The sequence below is a fragment of the Mus musculus genome, chromosome 11, assembly GCF_000001635.26.
Source record: "Mus musculus strain C57BL/6J chromosome 11, GRCm38.p6 C57BL/6J".
Lineage (NCBI taxonomy): Eukaryota > Metazoa > Chordata > Mammalia > Rodentia > Muridae > Mus > Mus musculus.
In genome coordinates this window covers 76,273,921-76,291,589 of record NC_000077.6, presented here as the reverse complement: position 1 = coordinate 76,291,589, position 17,669 = coordinate 76,273,921, and the positions used below count along the sequence as shown (strand labels likewise).

The 17,669-nt window shown below is 48.4% G+C and overlaps 1 protein-coding gene across 1 annotated transcript in view; it reads left to right on the top strand.

The window, feature by feature from the left end:
- The window catches only part of Nxn (nucleoredoxin), a 141,916-nt gene that overhangs the window by 107,552 nt on the left and 16,695 nt on the right, over positions 1-17,669 (top strand). The window contains exons 2-4 of the mRNA NM_008750.5: positions 12,999-13,116; positions 16,942-17,075; positions 17,519-17,619. Coding sequence (NP_032776.1) covers positions 12,999-13,116; positions 16,942-17,075; positions 17,519-17,619 — 353 coding nt within the window. The remainder of the gene's footprint in view (positions 1-12,998; positions 13,117-16,941; positions 17,076-17,518; positions 17,620-17,669) is intronic.

The following is a 17,669-nucleotide window of genomic DNA, read 5'->3' as shown; positions in this document are numbered from 1 at the left end:
ATTTATTATACATAAGTACACTGTAGCTGACTTCAGACACACCAGAAGAGGGCGTCAGATCTCATTTTGGGTGGTTGTGAGCCACCATGTGGTTGCTGGGATTTGAACTCAGGACCTTCAGTAGAGCAGCTGGTGCTCTTACCTGCTGAGTCATCTTGCCAGCCCCTTTATCTGTTCTTATAAGTGATTGCCTTAGACTACTATGGAGCAAGGAGGGCTGGGCCAGTCAGGGTGAATCGGTTCTGTCTACTGTCCTCCAGCTAAAGGGGTGGGAGGCAACCTTGCCTGGACAAGCATGTACCCTAGCAGATCCCCAGATCTGCAAGGTGTGGTCCTCCTTCAAAGTGGCTGTCATTTTTAGGCTCCTCCATTTTTCAAGTCAGGGTTTCTCTGTGTAGCCCTGGCTGTCCTGGAACTGGCTCTGTAAACCAGGCTGGCCTTGAACTTAGAGATCTGCCTGCCTCTGCCTCCTGAGTGCTGGGACTAAAGGCATGTGCCACCCCTCCACCCCTATAGCCCTCTACCTCTGCCCCCCCCCCAGCCCCCCAGCTTCTGCTCTTCTCTTTTGTTTTAGCCTCGTGGGTCCTGTCAGGGTCTGGTATAGAAAATTTCCCTCTAAGTTATGACCCTAACACTGTGGATTGAAAACAGGTGACATGTCTCTCAAAGGCTGCTACAGACCAAGGTCTTTGTGTTTAAGCAAAAGGGTACTGCTTGGTGTGACATGGTAAGGGACAATGTGTACACTCTTCCAACTCTATCAGCACATCCACAGTGACACAAATCCTAGAAACTCCATTTCCCCCTAGAGGTGACCACCTTTAGGGTTGGGACGCCGCCTGCCTCTCAGCTTCCAGACCCACACTGGCTATTTGTCCCACTGTCAGAGGAAAACTCTCAGCGTTTCTTTAGCCCTTTCAGCCCGTTATTACAAGGTTCTTCCAAGCCACTCTGCCCTGCGGAGGTTTTGGGACCAGATGGGCTGTAAGCAATCCCTTTGTCAGCTTGTGGGAAATCCAGCGTGGGGAAGCCCGGCCACTTCCCCTCGGCTGCATCTGTGGTGCTGGCAGGGAAGATCCTGGAAGCCATATGCCTCTTTGTAGTCTCAGAACACTGCTCATCTCCCTAGTCATCGAACCATTCAGGCAGGAAATCGAACAGCTTGGTAAACGACCCTCCTTAAAGAGTGCTAGAAATGATACCACATTCCAAGCATTAGGCACCGAGCTTTCCAAGCCAGCCCTGTACTAGATGAATTCAGAGGCTTTTAGAATTGTGGCATTTGTAAAATGTGTTTGTTTGTTTGTGAAGGATCTTTCTGTATAGGCCCAGCTGGCCGGGAATTTGCTGTATAGACTAAGCTGGCCTCAAACTCAAAGAGATCTGCCTACCTCTGCTTCCTAAGTGCTGGGATGAAAGGTTTGTGTCACCATGGCCCAGTAAATTTTAACACTTTTTAAAGGGGACCTTGGTATTTTTAGACTTTAATCACACTGATTTATACTTGTTGATGGAAACCAGTATGAATACAAGGCTCCCTGGATAGATTTGGGGGACTAAGCTGCTTTTCATGTGACTTTTGAGGAAGTATGGTTCTCAGAGTGTGCCTCGCTTCCTTAGGTCCCTCTGCTTTAGTTTTTCCATTTCTAGGATATACTTTCTCAGGGTCATGCTCTGTCCTAGCTAGCATCCATCCCACTGTAGCCTTCCCCACCAAAGAACCCAAGTCTGATCTGCCAGGGTTAGGAGCCTACCCCTATAATCATCACTTGGGGTACTATGAAGTACATAGACTCTGGGACAGGAAGGTCTCAAGTTCAAGGCCAGCTGGGCTACCTATCGAGACCTTGTCTATGCAGCCGAGTGTCAGATACAGACATCTGAGCCACACAGAGATCTGCCTCTGGACTTTCAACTTCTGGTTTCTACCTGTGTGGTACCCATCAGACAGATCCTGTCTCTGGTTGTGGTTGTAACTAATGACCCCATCTTAGTGACTCCCCTGTTGTGAGACAGGAAGATCAACGGGTTGGAGGCAGCCTGGAAAGAGTCTTCACCTCTGTAATAAAGCCAGGGGTTTTTTGGGCAGGCTGCAGTTTCATCAGTGTATGATCTTTGCTCCAATCAAAGCCACCACCGTCTCCCTTTTTTTTTTCTAAAGTCAAGCTATCACTGTGTAGCCTCACCCGTCTAGCAGCCTTCCCACCCCAGCCCACCCCCACTTTCCCGATCTGAACCCGTGTGCCTGCCCTCTGGCAGAAAGTCCCTCATAAAGAGGGGACTTGTTTGCATGGCGCTTTGTCCCAGGCCTGACAGGGCCAGTGGCATTCTGGTGACCTAAGCACCCAGCACAGGGTTGCCTCCTCAGTGCTTTTCAGTTTGAAGATCACAGGCCCATTGCCCTAGCATGGACTCCTGAGAGGACCATGTGCCGGAGACACTTCTGAGCACTTCCAGTGTGTGGCCCACTGTCTGTCCTGGGCAGGAGGGGCCACAAAGCCAGCTGGTGGTTGGCATAGAACGAAGCGCGTGGAAGGTGATTTTTCCCCAGGTGGCAGAGACAGTGTCAAAACCCTACCGCCAGCGTTCCCATTCCCTGCCCTCCGATTCCTGCCTCGATGACCCCAGAACACAATGGTCCCTTTGGAGGAGGGTTCCTCAGTGGTTGCTAAGCTAAGCCTTGCCAGAAGGTGTGAATATGGAAGGGAAGCTTTCATTGCACCAGCAATGTGTGGGAGCCTGGCTGCCAGGGACGGATGCAGAAGTGGAAGTAGCAGATGGGTTTTCTCCTTCTCCTTCCAGCAGCAAAGTGGTTCATCACAGGAAGTGTCCTACAAGGGAAGCGAAGCTTTGAGACTTTTGAGTGCTCACACCCCAGGCAGAGAGGGACCTGGCCTTTACCAGGTAGGGGTGTCACCCTGTCTGTTGTGTCTGAAGGTATCCCAAATAGATATATACAAGGCCCAAGAGGTAATGTCCTTCCTTCCCTCCCCACCAGGACAAGGAACCTGCAGCTGACAGAGGTGCTAGGCCAAGGTCAGAGGTGACATCATTGTTGGTCCAGAAGAACTAGCAGTGTTTTTTGTTTGTTTGTTTTTGTGGTGGTGCTGGGGATAGAACCCAGAGCCTTGTGCACAAAGCCATAGTATAAAACATTAATAATCCTCACAGTGTGGTGTGAAGCAATATTATAATTCCATTTTTCTCCTGAGGAAACTGAGGCTCTGAAAGATGATGTGACAGATGCAAAGATCACCCACTTAATGTACCACAGGGTCAAAGTCTGGGCAGACCCAGGCCAGACCATTTTACTGTTCCACACCACCCTCCCACAAACTGGGCTCGGACTAAAGATCTCACTGACGAGGACCAAATCACCCATGTATGCAGTTCTGGTAACTCCCTACACCCCTCTTACAGTGGAGGTGGGCACGTGTAGGAGGTTTATTTAGCATGCAGAGCCCTGGCATAGTCAATTAAGCCCGTCTTCTCTTTGTCTCCTTTGCTTGTTTCTCTGGCAGGCGGCACCATCAGCTTTATGGGGTATGTGTGCATATGGTCTAAGCCCCACAGAGTCCTATTATATACTCAGAAGACTAGAAGACTAGGACAGGAACAGGAAGATCTCAAACTCAAAGCTAGCCTGGGTTACATAGAGAGTTCTTGATCAGCTTGGATGTGACCCTGACCCCACCCCCACCCCCGCCTCCAAATCCTGTGTTGTAATTGCATGGTGGGAGGCTGCTGCATTCTCATAAGCTAGTGATGGATCTGACCATCTTGACCCAACCCACGCGCTACTTTGTTCTCTGTGCTGACTCCAGTAAAAGGAGGGATGAGAAGGGGGCAGGGCATTATTAGAGAAAGGGAGAAGAGCCCCGATCACACTGGCATTCGAAGCAGATCATTTATGTGTTAAAGAGCCTGACTTGATTGCTTAGTCAGGTCCCCGGTCTAACTGACCTCCATCCCCACATTCCATTCCCCCATCAGTCAGTTCACGCAGCTTTCACGGAATACGCGACACACTGAGCACTGCCCTTGGCCAGCAGCTCCACCTCAATCTAGATCACATCCTGGAAGTCGAGCAAGGGGATCAAACGTCTGGGGTGACCTCTGGGACTAGAACAAAGCCTCCAGGAGCAGCTGGAAGGTGGGGGTGGAGCTGGCGTGACAACACTGAGACTGGTCTATTGCACATCCGCTCACCTGGGTCAGGCCTTAGTCTAAGCACTGGGAGCAACTCATCTTTTCTTCACCAGTCCATGACTGTAGGACCTGTTACCCCATTTTACAGATGGAGGAGCTCAGGAAAAGGTTAGCTCTCTCTTGCTTGAGGTCACTGAGTGGCTGACACAGGCAGTCTAGCCCGAGATCCTGTAAGGTATGTTGGGAGGTGGGGGAAGGGGAGTTTTACCTCTGGCTCTCTGCAACGGTGTGGGCTGTGTTAGTTTAGGAAGGTGGGACCCACTCAAGGGTGTGTTTTTGAGCGCCTCGCACAGAAAAGGTGGTTTGTAACTATAGTCAGCACTGGGTGGAAGGGCAGGGGGCGTTTGGCTGAGAAGGCTCTGGCTGACCTGACCACGTAGTTTGCTGATTCATCCTACATCTGGGTCAGCTTTGGCTTCATCCCACAGATTTGCAGCAGCTGTTGAGAAATAAAAGCTTAGCCCCTTTGTCAATCGCAGGCAGGGGCAGTTCTTAGCCTGGGAGTAGCTCTGGGGGGGGGGGGGGGTCACACTCAGGAGCTGAGCTTTCTCAGAAATCACCACATTGTGTTTCCCAGCATCGTCTGTGGTGCTGGCTGATGGAGTGAGTGGTTTAGATAGTCTCTGCTGTCTGCATCCGTATAGCTCACAAGTTCCAGGCCTGCCCCCTGTGATAGCGTTGCCTCATGGCTCACTATCAGAGGTTTTCTGGCCAACATCTCTGGGTTGATAGTTCCAACCGCAACCATGGAATCAGAACCTGCCATCAGGCCCATGGCAGGAATTTTCTAGAAACCGGATAGCCTGTTTAGTCATCCCTTGTGATTTCTGCCAAGTTGAGCTAATGTTGCCTCTTTGTTTCTTTCCTAATTTGCCTTGCTTCTAACTTTGTCAAACCATCAATATTTGTTTATTTGTGGGTGGGTAAAGATCAAGTCTACAGGTGGTGTATATATTCGTGAGAGGAGAGGGGTTGCATGGGCCCCTATATGACTACTCATGCACACATATGTGTGTGTACATGTATGTGCATGCATGCATGCAGGCAGGTGGGTAGGTATGTAGGTAGAACAGAAAAGGACATAAGATGTCCTGCTGTTTTTTGGTTTTTGTTTTGTTTTGTTTTGACTATGCTGGCCATTGAGACCCAGTGATCCTCTGTGGCCCCGCCATGTTGAAACTATAGCTGCATCTACTCCAGCTGGTGCTGGGGGAATCCCATCACAGTAAGCACTGTTTACCTAGTGAGCCTCTCCCCAGTCCTAATCATTCATATTTTAACATTTAGATCTCTGAGTGTTAGGGGTCTGCTGTGACACTCTATTGCAGTCACCTGGCCTTTAGGAAGCTGGAAGACAGAGGTCCTGTGAGTGACAGGTGCTGACAGAATTAACCTTGGGTGGCTCTTTGCCAGGATGGTCACTGGAGAGAGGGCAGATGTGGGCATGAAAGACCTTTGCACTTTCCAACCGCAGCAGTGGCTGTGTATGTGACCCTTTTTAAAAATGCATAGGCTGCACTGGGATGTAGTTCAGGGGCACTGGTGCCTGGCACATCAAAGCCCAGGTTTGACCCCAGCAGCACCTTACAAGATTAAAACGCTAACTTTTGCCATTGACCATTTCAAGAAAAATCTCCCGAATCCAGTGGACTATGAGCTCTCACCCTCCATCCAGGCTTGGGGTTCAAAGGCAGCTGGATGGGAAGGGCCTGACTCAGCAGCACCTCCCTCCCACGCCCGCCTGAGGCTGGCTGTGCTGAGTTTCCGAGCTTTTAGTCATTCAGCCAGAGGCAGGAAACCAAGGAGGAATTCCTTCCAGAGTCAGATGTGGTGTCAGGGTTCTCTTAGCAAAACCCACAGAGGCAAAAGCAGAAAAGCATTACAGCAGGGTGTGAGGACACACGCCACAGGCCTGTAGTCCCAGCTTATAATACCACTGTTTAAAAAAATATATATATATGTATGTATGTGTATATGTGTATATATATGAGTTTTAAAAACATTGTGTGCAAATATATATACATACGTATATACATATATACATACATACACACACACACACACACACACACATATACACACACACACACACACACACAATCAGAAGATCCGAAAGTAAGGGTAAGGAGTTACGAGGCAACCGCAAACAGGCGACATAAAACAGGGCTTCCAAATGTCTAGTGTTGCATAAGATGCCTATAACAAAGTAACTGCGTCCAGAAGGAACCCCCTTCCGTAAGTCATCTCATTTACAGCTTGCTAACTGTGAAGCTGATTGATTAACTGTAAAACAAAGCTGACACGGAAAGGGTCTTTGAAGCGGGCGCTGACAAGACAAGGGGATGTAATCATAAACGGGGTCCCAGCATTAGTGAAGCGTCCCGCGTGGACGTGGCTTTGAAAACCCAAGTGTTTCCACATGTGATGCCTTCCTTGGGCCGAAACACCCTGCAGTGGGTATTATGTGCTCCGAGTGACCTGTCCACGGAAGTCTAGTCAGGTTCAGGGCCAAGATGACAGCCCGGCCACTTGGTGACCTGTTTTCTTTCCATGCTGATGTGTTTCTTCCCAGATGAATCTCTTAGATGATGATGGCATGCTAATGATTAGATGTGGGGGTTGGGGTTCAGTGGTAGAGAGCGCTCGCCTGGAATACATGGGGTCTTCAGTTCAGTCCTCAGTACCCCCAGCCCTGAAATCTCACTGTAATACTGAGAAGAATAAGAGCTCACTTTGGGGGCGGGGTGGATTTGGAGACAGGGTCTCTCTATGTAGCCCTGGCTGTCCTAGAACTCTGTGTAGACAAAGGCTGGACTCTAACTCACAGATCCACCTGCTTCTACATCCTGAATGTAGAAGATGTGCACCACTACTGCTGCTGGGGGTGCCTTTTTAAAAGTGCACTTAGCTCACAGCACTGAGTTATCTAGACATTACCACCACCACTAACACGAAGGATGATCTGGTCACTGTAGACATTCATCAACCTGGAAAGGACTCTGGATGCTGGCACCAGGACCTTGGCCCACCCTTCCTGTGCTGTGTCTTAGGTTCTAGGCCGATGTTGGACATTTTGAACGACAGACAGAGAGGTGGTAGGTGTCACAGCTTTTCCTTTTGAGTCAAAGTCAAGATTGGTATACCATGAACTCTTGGGACAAAGGGTCTTTATCTGGGACCCACGCATACTGTAGTCCTGCAGAGCCCACTAGTGGGCCTCAGGGTTCATGAGCTCCATTACACACAGACTTTCTGTATATGTACATTTCTGTGGCAGGAATGCCTCTGTATCCCTCAAATGGTTAAGAGGCCTGTTTTCAGGGGCCTCTGGGAGACTTCGCAGGCTTTAAGGCCGAGTGAGTCATTCTTGAAGCACTTCACATAGCCATTCTGTGTGATAGAGGCTCTCGGCACAGGCAAAGACGGCCGCTTCAATCTGAAGGCCACCTTTCTGGTTCAGGTAACAAGATCTGACTCAGGTATAGGGGCAAGGCACTGGAGAGGTGGCACATTGGTTAAGAGGGTATCCTCTCTTCAGAGGACCTGGGTGTGGCTCCCAGCACCCACATCAGGAGACCTAACCAACTGTACTCCAGCTCTAGGGCATCTGACGCCCTCTTTAGGCCTCTATGGGCCTGCACACAGTATCGTACACTCACACAGTTGTGCATATATGCATGAAAAAAGTTTTTAAAGAGGAGAACAGCTAGAGAGATGGCTCACAGTTAAGAGCACTGACTGCTCTTCTAGAGAACCTGGGTTTGATTCCCAGCACCCACACAGCAACACACACTATTCTGGAACTTCAGTTCCCAGGGAGCTGACACCCTCTTCTGGCCTCCAAGGGGAATTGGGCATACATGCGGTGTACAGACATGCATGCAAGAAAAACACCCGTACACATAAAAGTAAATAAAAACTTTAAAATTAAAAAAAGAAAAGGTCAGAATGTCTGTGTCTGGGTCTTCCTCACTGTTTCCAAGCTGAGGACTCTGATCTCCAGCCTGAGAAATGTGCAAGCCACAGACAGAGCTCACTGATGAATAAGTTCCTAAGAAATCATTGTCATGAAATTAGACCATGATGTGTTAGTCTATAAAAGGACCAGCTTTTCAGTGTCCCTTATAAGCACAGAAGCAACAACCGTTTCCTCCTAAGCCAGTAGGCCTGTCCTAGGAAACAAAGATCCAGCAATCAATGGAAACACTAGCTATGACCTGCTATCCTCCTGAGACCCAAGGAGGAAGGGGCGAGCATTTAGAGCCCAGGTTGCCTGGACCCTGATATTGTCACTTTCTTTTGGCTGTCATTGTTAGTTATTTATTTTTTGTTTTTAAACCCACCCCTCAAAAAAATACTATGGGGTTGGGATAGGGAGATGGTTCAGTGGCTAAAAGTACTTGCTTAAGTTTCTAACACCCTGGAGGAGCTAAAGAAAGTACTCAAGGAGCTGAAGGGGTCTGCAACCCTATAGGTGGAACAACAATATGAACTAACCAGTACTCCTAGAGCTCGTATCTCTAGCTGCATATGTAGCAGAAGATGGCCTAGTCGGCCATCATTGGGAAGAGAGGCCCCTTGGTCTTGCAAACTTTATATGCCTCAGTACGGGGGAATGCCAGGGCCAAGAAGTGGGAGTGGGTGGGTAGGGGAGCAGGGCAGGGGGAGGGTATAGGGGACTTTCAGGATAGCATTTGAAATGTAAATGAAGAAAATATCTAATAAAAAATTGGAAAAAAAAGTTTCTAACACCCAAGTCAGGCATCTTACAACCACCCTTAACTCCACTTCCAGGGTATCTGATACCCTCTTCTGGCTTCCAAGAGTACCTGCACATACATATACACACATATACACAAAATTTAAAATAAAATAAATGTAAAAATTTGGGTTCATTCATTCAGTTTATCAGTCTGCCTGTCTATCTATCTATCTATCCATCTATCATCACCTACATACCTATCATTACCATTGCGCTACACCCCTGGCCCTATTTCCTTAAAACTCGTAGGTAAGGGACTAGGGCTATAAATAGCTCTGACTGCATCCCCTCTAGCCTTAGCAGCCAGCCTCCTGCCTTTTGACAGGTTCCTTGGGCTACAGGTGGCCTTCCCCATACATGTGACTTGCTTCATTGCATGACAGAAGTCTGTAGCCCCATGTCATTCATCCTAGGTATGTGCTGTGCATGTGTGTATATGTATATGTATGTATGCATCTTTATGGAGATGTTCTTCACTGCCTGTCAGTGATTCTTGGGCCTTTCTTCTGCATGACTTCACCTTTTCCCTGGGAGGCATTCTTTTTTTTTTTTTTTTTTTTTTTTTTAAAGATTTATTTATTTATTTATTATATGTAAGTACACTGTAGCTGTCTTCAGACACTCCAGAAGAGGGCATCAGATCTTGTTATGGATGGTTGTGAGCCACCATGTGGTTGCTGGGATTTGAACTCCGGACCTTTGGAAGAGCAGTCGGGTGCTCTTACCCACTGAGCCATCTCACCAGCCCCCTGGGAGGCATTCTTTCTAGTTCTTTATAAATGTCTAAATTATTTCCCATTTTTATTCTTATTTATCGTCTTTCTCTCCATGAGAGTCAGAGCTCTATCAGGGCACTAGCTTCATCTGCCTTGTTCTTTTTTGTTGGTTGGTTGATTTGTCCTTTGTTTGTTTTCAAGACACGGTTTCTATGTTTAGCCTGCCTGTCCTAGAACTAGCTCTAGGCTAGCCTCAAATTCACAGAGGTCTGCCTGCCTCTGCCACCTGAGTCCTGAGATTAAAGGTACCCACTACCACTGCTTTGTTTGTTTGTTTTTTAAGATGTATGTATGTATGTGTGTGTATGTATGTGTGTGTATGCATGTATGTATGTGTGTGTATGTATGTGCGTGCTCTGTAGCTGTATAGATGGTTGTGAGTCTTCATGTGGTTGTTCGGAATTGAATTTTTTAGGACCTCTGCTTGCTCTGGTCAGCCCCACTCTCTCAGTCCCTGCTTGTTCTGCTCCAAAGATTTATTTATTATTATAAATAAGTACACTGTAGCTGACTTCAGACACACCAGAAAAGGGTGTCAGATCTCATTTTGGGTGGTTGTGAGCCACCATGTGGTTGCTGGGATTTGAACTCAGGAAGAGCAGTCAGTGCTCTTACCTGCTGAGCCATCTTGCCAGCCCACCCATGCCTTGCTCTTTCTCATGCCTCTTGTATTTAGAAAAGGCACATCGTAGGCACTCAGTTTATAGCTGCATAGTGAATGTCAGCACTTGCAAATTCTAAAACAGAAGAAAACCTGATGTGTCGTTAGCCGTGTCAGTGCTTACGGTGTATTATTAGCCGTGTACGTGCTAACATCAGTGAGTATAAGAGAGCAATGAAAGCGAGGTGTGTCTTGCCTGTCAGATCGGAAAAACTGACAGCAGCAATCGCATTGGCAAGGGAGCCTGGAAACGGGCCCTCGCTGCTGCAGGGTGGAGCTTGGTTTCAGCCTTCCCAAGCAGTGAATCCTGGCTTACTCCTTTCATTTTTCTGTCATTTTCTTTTCTTCTTCTTCTTTTTTAATATTTATTTATTTAATGTATATGAGTACACTGTTGCTATCTTCAGACACACCAGAAGAGGGCATCGGATCCCATTACAGATGGTTATGAGCCACCATGTGGTTGCTGGGAACTGAACTCAGGACCTCTGGAAGAGCAGCCTGTGCCCTTAACAGCTGAGCCATCTCTCCAGCCCTTGCCAGTGTTTTCAAGTGATTACTTTTCCCCTCCGAAATTATATTCTAAACAAAAAAAAATTCAACTCAATGATTTTAATCTTCCTGTTTAAATTTTTTTTCTCCTTCCTCCCTTTCTCTCTCCCTCCCTCCATGTGATAAAGGGGAGAGGAGGAAGAAGAGAGAGAGAGAGAGAGAGAGAGAGAGAGAGAGAGAGAGAGAGAGAGAATGTGCATGTGACGTGTGTGCACCCACGGGGAAGAGGATATTGTGTGCCCCCTTCTGTGGCTCATTAATTTCTTTGCAGCAGGGTCTCTCTCTATACCCAGGGCTCAGGTCTCCATTAGGCTGGAAGCCAGCAATTCCCAGTTGTTATTATTTCTGCTCCCACTGGAACTAGGGTTACAGGCATTTAAATATTCACTGGCTTGTGCCATGGGTGGTAGGATCTAAAGTCCAGTCCTTGTGATTGTGGAGCAAGTACTCTTAATTGCTAAACCATCTTTCCAGAGCACAGCCCTCCCCCGACCTTGGACACCCCCTTTCTCTAAAGAGTGTTTCATAAACATGCCAGGCAGTAGTGGCACACAGTGAAAAATCCCAGCACTTAAGAGGCAGAGGCAGGTGGACCTCAGAGTTCTAGGCCAGTCTGGTCTACAGAGCGATTTCCAGGATAGTCAGGGCTTCACAGAGAAGCCCTATCTTGGGGGGGGGGGGGAGGGGTTTCATCATCAAAGGCTGGAACTGGTGCATGAAAATCAGAACTCAAGGCTAGCCTGAGCTTCATACCTAATGCTAAGACAACCTCAGCTCCGTGGTGAGACTGTGTCTCAAAACAATAACAGTAAAAGAATGCGTGATCTGAGCCCAGGATCAGGTTTCTGTGCGATGATGCAGCCGAGCCCCCCTAAGCTGCTCACAGCCACTCACGGGCACTCTTGTTAAGAGGCTGTTTTGTGAGCCCACTGGAAACATGGGGCTGGTAAGCAATCAAGCGCCGCCACCCAGTTTGAAGCAGGGTCCAACAATCCTTCTGCCAAGCCATGTGTCTCTATAGGCTGAGAAGCCTCGAGTTTCTTGGCAGATACTCTGGAATTGAATCAAACACCATCAGAGACCCGTCCACACACTGCCCCCCACCCCCTGTGTGCAGCCGCATCCTGAGGCCTGTTGCCCTTCCACATAAGCCTGGCCTGGATTCCCAGGTGCCCCAGAAAGGTGTCTTCTGGCCCTCCTGTAGCTATGCTTTGCTTCTTTTTGTTTGGAGCTGTGTAGCAAGCCCAACATTTTCCTCTGTGGTTTTGGTGCCAGGGCTTGATGGTTACATCTCTGAGCGCTCAGTGGCTCACCAAATGGGTATTCACCCCATGGCCAAGAGCAAGCAATAGAGCCAGTGAAAATCTGGCTTCTCGTCCAGGACTGTGATGTTCCCAGGTTCTCAGCTTCCTTCTTAGACCCTGGGCCTCTAATAGTTGCACTGCCAGCCGCAACACTCTGCCAGAAGCCTGCAGGCTGGTTGGAGTGGCAGTGAGGGCCTCATGAGGGTTGGGGCAGGTTTGTTGCCTGTGTTCAGCAAGACAAAGGGCACACATGCATAGCAAAGATGCTATTCCCATCACAGGCCCGGACAAGTGTGGAGAGGGGCACCTTTTAACTACTTGTTCTTGTTGGAAAGCTGTCCCCTCCTTGGCTGATGGCTGGCTGCTGCTTGCTGCCTGCTGCTGGGCAGAAGTGCTTCCCTCCCTCCCTGAGTCAGCTGGTTAAGGTCTCATTGCACTCCAAGATGTCAGGTCTTTATTGGGATTACCAGGTGGTCCCCTGGGGTCTGGCAAGAGGCTAAATGTCCCTCTATCAACCACCTTTGTCATAACATGAACCTTTCTAGGATTCAGGGTCCCTACAGGTCCACAGGGGCTCGTGGGACTATTAATGAACCCATTCCTATTGCTGGACAGCTCTGGTTTGAACCAGTCATTCCCAAATCGTTTCATCTCTTGGGCCTGGGGGACGTGAAAGAACTCTGCAATTAATTTGGTTTGGATTTAATCACCTTATCATACTTTTCTTTTTATAGCTTAAACTTTGGAACAAATACCGAGTCTCCAACATTCCATCGCTAATATTCCTAGACGCCACCACAGGGAAGGTTGTGTGCAGGAATGGGCTCCTGGTGATCCGAGATGACCCGGAAGGTAAGGCTTGGGTATGCCCGACTCCCCCACCTCTCTGCTCTAGCCCCTCCTGGACCTCAGTACTAATGAAGTAAAGTAGGTTTACATGGCTAGAGAATATTGTCTTGATAAAATTACTGTATTCTCCAGGTCATGGTTAAGAGTTTTAAAGACTCAGAATGTCCCTCCAGGGGACATTAATTCTTGGTCCAAAGCAGATGGGATCAGGGAAGGAATGTTCAGCTCTGAGGGCTGGGGAGTGGGGAGGCTGTTGGGAAGCAGCAAGAACCCAGCTACCAACACTAGTGTTATTTCAGCATCAGCAGCTGCCTTAGCAAGAAGGGGTCTGCTCAGTGTGTCTGTGTATGTGTGTGTGTGTGTGTGTGTGTGTGAGTCCTCTTTAAAAATACCATGTATCCGGGTATGGTGGTATGTACCTTAAATCCCCAGCACTCAGGAAAACAGAGGCAGATGGATTTCTTTGAGTCTAAGACCAACCTGGTCTACATATCAAGTTCCACACTAGCCAGGGATACACAATGAAACCCTGTCTCGATGGAAACAAAAAATATGCACAGAAAGGAGAGGGCTGAAGGCCCAGGAGGCACCTGCTGCCAAGCCTGACAGCCTGGGTTCTACTTCTAGAACCAACATGGTAGAAGGAGAGAACCAATTTCTGCAAGCTGCCCTCTGACCTCCATGTACACAAGAGATAGAAGTAAATAAAAAGTGAAATCCTTTACCAAAGGGTTCCAGGATGTGCAGCAGGCACCTTTGCCTGTCTGGCAATCCCACTGGCTCTCCCCAGTGAGTTCTAATGTGCATTTGCAGTTAAGAGTTGTGATGGGGCAGGATGGGGCGGAATCCCTCCTCAGTGGTACTGAGGCAGAGGACTAGCCCTCCTAGATCCTGTCCTCCATTGGTGTGGGAACAGCAAGACTTCAGAGTTTCGGGTTTTTCAGATTTGGGGATGTTTGCATATATGTCTTACCAGCTAAACATTCTTTTTTTTTTTTTTTTTTTTTTTTTTCTGAGACAGGGTTTCTCCGTGTAGCCCCACTGGCTGTCCTGGAACTCACTCTGTAGACCAGGCTGGCCTTGAACTCAGAAATCCGCCCTCTTCTGCCTCCCGAGTGCTGGGATTAAAGGCGTGTACCACCACTGCCAGGCAGGCCACCTGAACATTCTTAACCCCCCAAATCTGAAACCTTTTGCTTTTATTTATTTATTTTCCTTTTGATGTCAAGATTTTACTGTTTGCCCAGGCTACCTTGAAACTTGCTATGTAGCCCAGAGTGCTCCAATCTGTGCCTTTTCCTGTCTCAGCCTCTCGAGTGCTGAGTCCTGAAATCTGAAATTTCATGACTGTCAAAACAGTTTGAATCTGCCAGGCGGTAGTGGCTCATGCCTTTAATCTCATCATGTGGAAGGCAGAGGCAGGAGGATCTCTGTGAGTTGAGCAAGTTCCAGGACAGCCAAGATTACACAGAGAAACCCTGTCTTGAATGCCTCCCCCCACCCAAGTATAGATTTCAGGAGGATTCAGAATACTCCACCGTGTCACCCAGCAAAGTATCCATCTCTGTATTGTTCTCTTGGCCTCAGGGGTGAGTGCTCTGACTTGCCTGGTGCAGTTTAAGTCCCAGTTCCTGATGGCCTTGCTCATGCTGACCTGATGGCCAATGGCTGTGTACTGGGAAGTCTCCCCAGAACACCTTCCCTCTTGCACTGGAGGAATAGAGTTAAAAGGTCTCCACTGCTGCTTTACTGAGTCAACTGGAGGATTCATACCTGGTCACACACACACACACACACACACACACACACACACACACATTCAGAGCTGGATGTGGTAGTGTATACCTGAAGCCCCAACATTCTGGAGGCTAAGAAGATTCTGAGTTCAAAGCCAACTTGAGCTACTCTCAAAAAATGGAAATCGAGGCCATTGTGGTGGCGCACATCTTTTTCTTTTCTTTTCTTTTCTTTTCTTTTTCTTTTTCTTTCTTTCTTTCTTTCTTTTTTTTTTTTTTTTTTTTTTTTTTTCAAGACAGGGTTTCTCTGTATAGCCCTGGCTGTCCTGGAACTCACTTTGTAGACCAGGCTGGCCTCGAACTCAGAAATCTGTTTGCCTCTGCTTCCCAAATGCTGGGATTAAAGGTGTGCACATCTTTAATCCCAGTACTTGGGAGGCAGAGGCAGAGGCAGGTGGTGCTCTCTAAATTAAGGCCAGCCTGATCTACTTTCTGAGCTCCAGGTTAGTCAGAGATACATAGTGAGACCTTAGAGAGAAAAACCATCAAACCAGAGACAGATACAGAGAGAGATTGAGATTTCCTGTATAGAAGGATTGCCATTTATAAGTATCAGAATATTTTGAGCTCACACCCCACCCACTCCCAAGATCATTAACATGGCCAGCCCAGCAACCAGACTCCATAGAGTTTTGTATTCTCTGGTTTCCGGGTGGGCTTGGCCAACTGCATTTTTAACTGGACTCTCATCCCTGGCCCCTCAGGCGATTTTGAGGCAGTGGGCCATGGACCACCCTGTGAGAAAATAATGTGTTGAGCTGGGAACATGTTAGTTCCACTTCCTGATGGGAGTCCAAGTGTCATCAAAATGCTGACCATCTGGGTTTTGTGGATTTTCATTTTTATTATACTTCGGTCCTCTCTTGGTCCCCTAGGCCCCAACCCTGGCCTGTTGCTTTAGAATCTCTAAGGGTGTGGCCCAGCAGCATTGAACTTGAAAAATCCCACAGTGGGTTCTAACATGCATTCAGGGCTGGGAAGTTGAGAATGGATTGCTATCTGAGTGTGATCCAGCATAGGTACAGCAGACCCAGACATGTCTGTCAGTTACCTAGGTGGTCTGCTCTGGCCTGGTCTCTCTATTCTTGTTTCTGCATCTGGAGAGAGGCCTTCTCATCCCCTGGGCACTGCCTCGGAGGTAATGAGGCTATCTGTGCCACAGATGAGTTTTCCTTTTGTTTTTAATTGTTTTAGATTATATTTTCTTTTTGTTTCTGTTTTTGTTTTTTGTTCTTTCAAGACAGAGTATCACTTTGTATAGCCCTGGCTGTCCTGGAACTCACTCTGTAGACTAGGCTGCCCTCAAACTAACAAAGATCTCTGCCTCCTGAGTCCTAGGGTTAAAGGCATGAATCACAACTACCCAGCTTTTAAATTATATTTTTAAAAAACTTACTGTGGAGCAGGGTATGGTGGCGCACGCCTTTAATCCCAGCACTCGGGAGGCAGAGGCAGGCGGATTTCTGAGTTCGAGGCCAGCCTGGTCTACAAAGTGAGTTCCAGGACAACCAGGGCTATACAGAGAAACCCTGTCCCCCAAAAAACCAACCAAACTAACAAACAAAAAACCTTACAGTGTGTGTGTGTGTGTGTGAGTGTGTGTGTGTGTGTGTGTGTGTGAGAGAGAGAGTGTGTGTGAGTGTGTGTGTGTGCGTGTGTGTGTGCGCGCGTGTGTGAGTGTGTGTGAGTGTGTGTGTGTGTGAGTGTGAGTGTGTGTGTGTGTGTGTGTGTGTGTGTGTGTGTTGGCACACACGTGCCCCAGCATAGGTGTGGTGATCAGAGGATACTCCTTCAGAATCTCTTCTCTCCTTCCTTTACACATCCCAGGGGCCTGGCTCTAGACACCTACTCATGGAAGGGACTCCCTAGATAGCCAGAGTCCTTTTGTTTCTGCATTGGCTGCAGATCCTGTGCCTGAGCTCATAAGTTCTGTATGGTGACACAATTGTGCCTAGAGTTCTGGAGACTCCCAGGTCCCGGGCCGTCCTAAAGAGCCTTGACGTTCACACCCTCTGTGGCCTATCTGTTTCAGGTCTGGAATTCCCTTGGGGACCTAAACCCTTCCGGGAAGTTATTGCGGGGCCCTTGCTTAGAAATAACGGGCAGTCGCTGGAGAGCAGCAGCCTGGAGGGGTCTCACGTGGGAGTCTATTTCTCTGCACACTGGGTGAGTGTTTGGCCTCTCCTGGGTTTAGACAGAAGGGAACAGCAGAGTCACCTCTGTGCTTGAGGGCTTGGCCTCTGGGCTGGGAGGCTCTGACGGAAGGGAAGTTCCCTGGCCTTGCCTTTCCTTACCCGTTGATGACAGTAAATGCTCATGCTGCCAGTGACGAAGGCAACAAAGATACAGCCTCTCCTCAGCCATCTATCCACCTAGACAAGATTTCTCAGGCTCCGAAAGGGGAGGGATCTCTTTGCCGCCTCCTGCAGGTAGCCTGGGCCTCGGCTGTGCATACTGATTACCATGAAGAGGCAAAAGCTTACTTCTGTCTCTCAGACAAATTGGGTTTGGCCATCCCAGACCTACCCAGGTCTTCTCACCTGGCCTCCAGTGGCAAATGGCTAGAGGTAGAGAAGACATGTCACATGGCAAGGGCTCTTGTCTTTCAGTGTCCACCCTGCCGAAGCCTTACCAGAGTGCTGGTGGAATCCTACCGGAAGATCAAGGAGGCAGGCCAGGAGTTTGAGATCATCTTCGTTAGTGCAGACAGGTACGATGTGTCCTTGAAGCGTGGGCTTACACCACTTTTCCAGTAACGGC